The 8,211-nt window shown below is 45.2% G+C and overlaps 2 protein-coding genes across 4 annotated transcripts in view; one reads left to right on the plus strand and one right to left on the minus strand.

Moving 5' to 3' along the window:
• The window catches only part of Nusap1 (nucleolar and spindle associated protein 1), a 54,918-nt gene extending 49,900 nt beyond the window's left edge, over nt 1-5,018 (minus strand). For all 3 annotated transcript variants that reach the window (XR_009587368.1, XR_009587367.1, XM_060371599.1), the window contains exons 1-2: nt 4,889-5,018; nt 2,783-2,866 (exon numbers count right to left, since the gene is read on the minus strand). The gene's annotated coding sequence lies outside the window, so the exon portion shown is untranslated. The remainder of the gene's footprint in view (nt 1-2,782; nt 2,867-4,888) is intronic.
• LOC132648976 (putative uncharacterized protein WWC2-AS2) lies at nt 4,503-8,008 on the plus strand. Its single transcript, XM_060371601.1, has 2 exons — nt 4,503-5,098; nt 6,333-8,008. The coding sequence occupies exons 1-2, from the start codon at nt 4,644-4,646 to the stop codon at nt 6,349-6,351; spliced, it is 474 nt and encodes a 157-aa protein (XP_060227584.1). The 5' UTR covers nt 4,503-4,643; the 3' UTR covers nt 6,352-8,008.
• The last annotated feature ends 203 nt before the right edge of the window (nt 8,009-8,211 follow it).

Raw genomic sequence — 8,211 nt, forward strand, 5'->3', positions numbered from 1 at the left:
AAATACAAATCATATTTCAAATAGCAAGAATGGGACAGGCCCTTCCATATAAAATCATTTTTAAAATCACTGTTTAAGACACACACAAACATGTGCACAGGAGTACTTTAGCCTATGTTCACTTGTCTGTCGCCTACACTACTGAGGCTGAGAGGCACAAGGACTGCAGAGTTCAAAGCCAGGCTGAGGCACAAACAAAAGACTTCCATCCCTCCAAAAGAAACCTGTGGGGCTGGACAGAGGCTCAGCAGTTAAAAACAGAGGACCCTAGTTCAGTTCCCAGCATCCACACACTTGATGGATTGTAACACAGTGCACACACACAAAGGAAAAAATTCCTATACACAAGATAAATCTAAAAAGAAATTTTTAAATTAAAACAAAAACCTTTGGGTGGCAGAAGCCATAACTCAATGATAGAGTGCTTTTGTAGAATAAGGGAAGCCCTGGGTTCAAACTACAGAGTGGCTAAAAAAAAAAAAAGTGGGGGTTAGGAGCACTGGCTGCTCTCCCAGAGGTCCTGAGTTCAATTCCCAGCATCCACATGGTGGCTCATAACCATCTACAATGAGATCTGGTGCCCTTTTCTGGCCTGCAGGCAAAACACTGTATACATAATAAATAAATCTTAAAAAAACAAAGTACAATCCCACATCCATTCTGAAACAGTTTTAGATTATAGAGGCGTAAGCCTATAATCATAGTGCCTGAGAAGCAGAAGGAGTACCCTCAATTTAAAGTCAGCTGGTCTACATGGAAAATTCCACACCAACCAGAGCTCTATAGTAAGACCCATTTGAAAAACAACAGAAGACACAGTTCTTAAGTTGAGCATGGTTGCATAGGTCTGTATTCCCAGGATTTAGGAGGCCGAAGCAGGAAAATTATTGTCAAATTTGAGGCCAACCTGAGCTTACATGATGAGTTGAGACCAGCCTGGGCTATAAAGTAAGATAGTCTCAAAAACAAAAAAAAAAAAATTTTTCTTTATTGTCTCTCTACTGCAGGTCCTGGAAACCACATTTTGTTGCTTGCTTTTCATGACAGGGTCTCACTATACAGCCCTGGCGCTCCTGGAATTTGCTATGTAGAGCAGGCTGGCTGACTCCAACTATGGCTGCTTCTCCTAGGGAGTAAAGGCGTGCACCACCACACCTGCTCTCACTCCACCTTTGAGCAGGTTCAGTTCCAGAGAACTCAGGCTGCCAGGTTTGCACCTCAAATGCCACTGTGCCATCTTGCCAGCCACCACTTTGATTCCTATTTCTGATTCTTTTTACTCTAACTACGTCACATAAATGGTACACAAACTTTAAGTCTGACTGGTTGTACACTTAATGGTTTTTCATAATACAACCAATGTATTTAAGTGGGAAATACAGTGATATAAGCATCTTGACAAATTCCTGTGCTGAAGTCCTGAATCTAATACTTGAGCATATGACATTATTTGGGGATAAGGTGACTACAGATGTAATCAGTTGAGAAGACACTGGAGCAGAGTGGCCCCTTCATTCAATGACTGTCCTTAGAAAAAGAGGCAGGCCAGGTGATGGTGGTGCACGCCTTTGATCCCAACACTCAGGAGGCAGAGGCAGACAGATCTCAATTGAGGCCAGCCTGCTACAGAGAGAAACCCTGTCTCCAAAGTGACCCTCCCCCCACCCACAGAGTCAGAACACAAGCATGGTAGTAATCCCAGGTAATTTGGAGACCAAGATTATCTCAAATTCAAAAACACTCTGGGCCAGATGGATCAGTAGATGTGGTTTGAACGAGAACAGCCCTATGGCCATGGCAAAAGAAAAACATTATATTGGGGCTGGCCTACAGATTAGCTGTTTAGTCCATGACGGTCATGACAAGATGCCTGTCACCATGCACGCAGACATGGTGCTGGTGAAGAAGCCGAGAGTGTTACATCTGGATCTGAAGGTGGCAGCAGAAGACTGCCCTACTAGGTACCTTGAGCACACGAGTTCTCAAAGCCCGCCTCCACAGTGGCACAATTCTTCCAACAAGGCCACACCTCCTAACAGTGCCACTCTCCATAAGCCTGTGGGGGCCATTTTCTTTCAAACCTCTACACTTGGGAAAGTGCCTGTTGTTCAAGTGAGTTTGGATCCCAGCTCCTACGGTAAAAAACTTCATGTGACAGCACACACACACAGCAACCCCTGTGCTGGGAAGCAGCAAACGGGAGGATCCCTGGGGAGAACCAGCCAGCCAGAACTGGTTAGCTCCAGGTTCTGGGAGACAACTATCTCCAAGTCAGCTGCGGCACTTGTGAGGTAGACGGCTGACATCAACCTCTGGCCTCCACAGCATACCTAACACACATGGACATGCACACACAAACTTAATGCTTAGCAACATTGCTTTTAAAATCAGTTTAATTAATTTATGCTTCTGTACACAGTGAAAATTCCTGGTTGGGTAAGTGATTTATCACATCACCTACTACAAATGTTTTGGTTAAATACAAAATTGAAGCCAGGAGTGTGGTCCTGCATGCATGCACTAGATAGTAGTTATCAGTAACTATATCTTCTAGGTTCACTGATTAAACAAACGTCTTGCTATAGCCCAGATTAGCCTCAAACCCCCATTTTGCCCCTCAGTCCCAAGTGCTGGGAATAAAGGCGTGTGCCATGGTGTCTGACTTACAGTCATTTTTCATATTCCCCTTCTGTTGAAGTTAATCGTTTAGTGTTTTGCCCCTATCCAGCCCTTTTCAAGCTGCCACAACACTATTTGGAATGATTATCACATTACTACTTACTTGCCAACTCCTGAGTTCAGAATTCTGAGCTGAATATAAAAGCACCTATGGTCAGGAAAAGACTCATCTTGTATGATAAGGTTCCTGAAAATAAAAACAACATAAAGGTAAGCATCTTACCTTCTTTTTTGTTTGGTTGCTTCCAGACAGGGTTTCTCTGTGCAGCCTGGCTGTCTGGACTCACTTTGTAGACCAGGCCAGCCTTGAAACTCACAGATTAGCTGTTTAGTCCATTATGGTCATGACAAGATGCCTGTCACCATGCATGCAGACATGGTGCTGGTGAAGAAGCTGGGAGTTTTATCTGCCTCTGTCTCCCAAGTTCTGGGATTAAAGACGTGTGCTCCCATGGCAGGCTTTAGCTACTTTTCTATCCATGTGGTAAGACACCAGGACCAAAGCAATTTATTTAAAAAAAAAAAAAATCATTTAATTAGGCTTCCAGTTTCAGAAAGTTAGAGTCCTGCCTGGTGGCAGGGACAGGTGAGCTCACATCTCTAAAAGCCAAGTAAGAGGCAGAGAGAGACCCAACAGGAACAGCTCTGAGTCTCTGAGCCCTCAAAGCCAATATACTCCTCTAACAAGGCCACACCTCCTAATCCTTCCCGAAGAGTTCTACCAACCTGAGACCAAGTAGTCAAACATATGAACCTACGGGGGCCATACTCATTCAAACCACCAAAGGGAGGGTACATACGTACATACATATACACAAATACACACCCTGTGCTTATGCTGCAAGTATCCGTTTGCAAAGATACTCCAACCACACTATTCTTCAAAAATCCACTCTCGTAAGCAGTGTAAGGGGATAATTATAGAGTCACTGTCTATCTACCTTTACTGGAACCCATGTTTAAAAATATCCAAATTTTTAGAGTAGTTCTGAAAATTTTATGCAACACTGTCATCTCTGAATTTATGATACTGTCTGTGAAGTCTTTCTGAAGGGAAAACTGTGATTGTGCATAAAACTCCTAGTGCAAATATAGTTTCCTTTCTACAGTGGGGAAGAGTGTTATATTCCTTTCCTCTGGCTCATACTTTTTCTTGTGGATTAGATTAAAAAACAAAAACTACTCCTGCTGAAGGGGAAGGTTTTTTGTTTGTTTTTCCCTAAGCAACTGCTTCTTTACCGACCTCAGTTCTGCTAAATCTAGGGCTAACAAAATAAACAAACAAAAAGCATATAATCCATCACAAACAGTCACTCACATTACAATACTTCCTTTTCAACTGGCTCCCACTAATGTGCCAGTTTATTCTGAGACAAGGTTTTGAGAGACGTATATTCCAGGCCTGCGCCACCAACCTGCCCAGCATACGCCTGCCTATAAAAATTCTCCAAGTTAGAGAGATGTCCTATAAAATTCACCAAGAACTAAATACAAATATCTGAGCGTACTAATACTTCGTATTCACACCAACTACACAACTGCCATTGCAACAGTTATTTCCAAAACTATAGTGCTAAAAAGAAAAAAAGCATCGTAACCCGTTTCCCTTAATTCCGGTTTAGACATCAACACCGGTGAATTCCACTGGAACCTTTCAGCCGAAATTAGTGCGCCATAAGGACATTATCAGGACGTACAGGGACAAAGCTGCTTGCTATGGTCATAAAAGTTTGGCAGGGAGGAGTATGAGGTAAAGGCTGCATGAGCCTATCTGTAATAGACCTACTCCAAATTAAAAAAAAAAAAAAATGCCAGGAGCCCGTTCCGGCACATCTCAAGGTCAACGCGCTAGGGACACAAAACACCCAGAGCTGCAACAGGCCTCGCCGTCACCTGAACCGATGACGCCTGCGGTAGTGGGTCACTGGGGACGTTAAAAACAATACGGAGGTATTCTTCCAAGGATGAATGGGTGTGAACGGGTGCTAACAGGCCCGCCGGAGTGCAGTCTCGGGGACCCGGCGTTAAGGCCCCCCAGGGCCGAGGAGGAGGGCGTGGAGCGCCGGCAAAGGAAGGACGCGGCCAGGCTCCCGGAGGCAGCCGCAGCCGCAGCCGCGGAAAGCTCGGTCTGGCCCAGGCCCCGCCGGCTCCCGCGGGAGCCTCGCCTCCACCGGCCTGCTCCGTACGCTCGACGGCCTTCCCAGCTCACCTCACAGACTCCAGCACAAACACCGCGTCTCTCCCGGGAGGCCCGCCCCGGGCCCGGAGGCCAGCTGCCCGGGGCACGCCTCACTCCGCCATCTTCGCTCCTTCTCAGCTCCCGCAGCCCGGGGGCGGAGACCCAGGAGGTCCCGCCCCGCCCGCTGATTGGATGGCACCTTGCTCGCGCGCTCGGCTTCCGTCGCAGATTGGCTGGCAGGTACATCAATCAGCACGCTCGCCCTCACTGCTTCTATTTTTTGTTGTTGTTGTTGGAGCCCTGCGCTGGGTCGAAGTTAACAAGGGAAGAGGTTATTGTAATTCACTTGAGGGGGAAAAAAAAATTCCGCACGGAGGCAGTGTCACTTTTTAGTAAGATAACGTGGCAGGGCCGAATGACCATTTTAAACCACCGTTAAAATATATTGTTACTAGTAATTTCTGTCTTGGTTGGCCTAAAGGATTTTCATCCCGGGGCTAATACTACACCCAAAGGACCGATTTCTTGGTTTCAGTTCTTTGACTTTGACTCATTTAGATTCCTGAAAGCCTGAACGTCGCCTGCTGTTTAAAGGTCAACCAGTAGCGCGGTTTTCCTCACCTTAGAGGGCCTGTCTGCTGAATGAGAAAATGTTAAATGGCAGTTTTGTTGTTTCATCCAACTGTGGGATGTAGAGATCCTTTCAGGATGTTTCCAGGAGAGCTAGAGAAGGGTGACTCTTCCAGGAAATGACAAGTGTCCTCCTGGGTAAGCAGTGCTTGCTAAACAGGATTACCGACTGGGCCATTGGTTAAGTCTAAATTCCTAGGCTTCCCTCTGTGGTAAGGGTGCTATGCCATATAATCTATTGAAGAAGAAGAAGAAATTCACAAGCTTCATTGATTCATTGGCCGCAACTTACCCAGCAGCCTTGATTTCCTTTATAGCTGGCTGGTGGCGAAGACTGCGTCGTATCCCAGGCTGACCTCAAATTCACTATGAAGCAGTCAGTATGTCCCTACGTATCAACTGAGCAACAATGTTCTCAGCGCAAACCCAGGTTCTTCCAATGTTAACTACTATCAGTGTACAGAAAGTATTGCATATAAGTATTGTATATACGTAGGCTACAGAATGCCTACAAAGGGCTGCACAAACCCGTAGCCCATGTTTGCTACTTTGTGGTTTACATTTTTCTTCCACCTCTCTCCACCTTTTCCATCCCATAACACTAGACAGGATAGAAAAAAAAGGATAGCGGGGAAAGGGGACGACTTTACCTTTAGGCTATTTCCTGCTGATGAGGAGTGTTGAGCTCCTTGAGGAAAGTTTGATCTTCCCCTTCAGGATATATAATTTCTTCTTGTTGTTTCTTTTTGGTGCACGACTTCTTAACAACTTCCAACCACCAACCAGCCACCCACCCACTGGGGCTCTTGTTGTGGATGTAAACACGTTTTTGTTTTAATCCCAGGTGTGGGATGTGGGGCTGATTCAGGTGGTCCACAGCAGCAGACTATTTGCCTCATTTGGCCTCTGAGAGGAGCTCTTTGCCAGCTGCACAGTCCTTACTTCAAATCTGGAGAGAAAATAAATGTCATCACCCGGAGAATGTGGAGTAGCTCTGAGAAAGAGCAAGGCTGTTCCTGCTTCCCCCTTGCTGCTCCTGGTTGCTGTTGTGAGACAAGAGGTTGGAGATCTCTTGAAACGAGGACTGGATTGGCTGCAAGGAACCTGATGACCCTAACCAGCAAGAAGCAGCAAAGAGAACCGTGCCCCCTCTCCCACTAACTCTTTCTCTCTCCTATGGTGTTGGGGTGTTGGAAGGGATTGGAATGGAGTAAGGAGAAAAAAAAATAAGAAATGTAAATAAAAGTTTTTTTTTTAAGTACGACAACAGGCTGTAACACTTATATAGCCTCTGAAAAGTTCCCAGAGTTCCAAACATCACACATTCGCAGAAACTATCTGCAAATGGCAAAATCACACCCTGCCAGAGCACAAGGCAAATCACAGTCAGCTGCTGCAGAGCAGCCCCTCATCCCCACACTTGGGATTAAAACAAAAATATGTTCTTACAATCTTTCTGTGTTTCTTTAAAGTTTTTTTTGTTGTTTGTTTGTTTGTTTTAATGTACACTGGTGTTTTGTCTACCTGTATGTCTGTGCTGGGGTATTAGATCCCTAGGAACTGTAGTTCCAAACAATTGGAAGCTGCCATGTGGGTGCTGGGAATGGAATCAGGGTCTATCTGGAAGAGCTGCCAGTGCTCTTAACCACTGAGCCATCTCTCCAGCCCCTCTTTCTGTGGGTTATTTTTGTTGTTGTTGTTTTGATTCTTTGAGACAGGGTTTCTCTGCATAGCCTTGGCCATCCTGAACTCACTTTGTAGACCAGGCTGTCCTGGAACTCATTCACCTGCCTCTGCCTCCCTGAGTGCTGGCATTACAGGCATGTGCCACCACGCCCCACTATGTTTTTTTTTTTTTTTTAAAGAAGCCAAAAAATCCAAAAGTCTTACTATACAAACCTCTATGTTCAAAGAGGTTTTACTGCATTCAGACAGAGCTAATATTAATGGGAAAAGTCACTGCAGACAGACAGATAATACTGAACCCAGTTAGGACACAGCAAATTGAAGCCAGCTGAAGGGTCCAGGTGAGCTCCAAAGGAGGACTGTGATGAAGTGCAGGACTGAAAAGGGACAGACAGATGCACAGACAGAGTAATTCAAGAGAGCAACATCAAACAATGGGGCCCTGCTCGATTGAAGCTCAGAGAACTGGCAGAAATACTCTGCCTTAATCACTTACCAGGGGTTCAGATGACAGTGGGCAGGCTGTTACCATTAATCACAGTGCCGTGTTCTTCCTATTTTGTAATGGAAGTTTTGGTTTCTTTGTATATTATGTAAATGTGCTTTTGTTTTAATCCCAGGGGTGGGATTTTAGTTGGGCTATAGTTTGTCCACACCTGTAAATTGTCACATGCTGGAATTAAATTTGAGCATCACCAGACACAGCTTATAACCTTTTGTTTTGCTTTGTTTTTGTTTCAAGACAGGATTTCTTTGTGTAGCCCTGGCTGTCCTGGAACTCTCCATAGACCAGGCTGTTCTGGAACTCAGAGATCCGCCTGCCTCTGCCTCCCAAGTGCTGGGATTAAAGCGCCACCACCGCCCAGCTCCAAGTAAATCTTGAAATTCATTTCTCCAGCATTGATAACTCTGGTGTTCTACATTTTTAGTATGTGGTATTCACCTATCATCCAATTAATTTTCTTCCATTTCAACCACATGAATAGTATCAGTAACACCGTGCCACTGATCTGACACCTACAAACTTTTGTTTATTC

Source organism: Meriones unguiculatus, chromosome 18 (genome assembly GCF_030254825.1).
Source record: "Meriones unguiculatus strain TT.TT164.6M chromosome 18, Bangor_MerUng_6.1, whole genome shotgun sequence".
Taxonomy (NCBI): Eukaryota; Metazoa; Chordata; class Mammalia; order Rodentia; family Muridae; genus Meriones; species Meriones unguiculatus.

Bases quoted from the DNA above. Each gene is read 5' to 3' on its own strand.
- LOC132648976 (XM_060371601.1), top strand. From the start codon at position 4,644: ATGAATGGGTGTGAACGGGTGCTAACAGGCCCGCCGGAGTGCAGTCTC.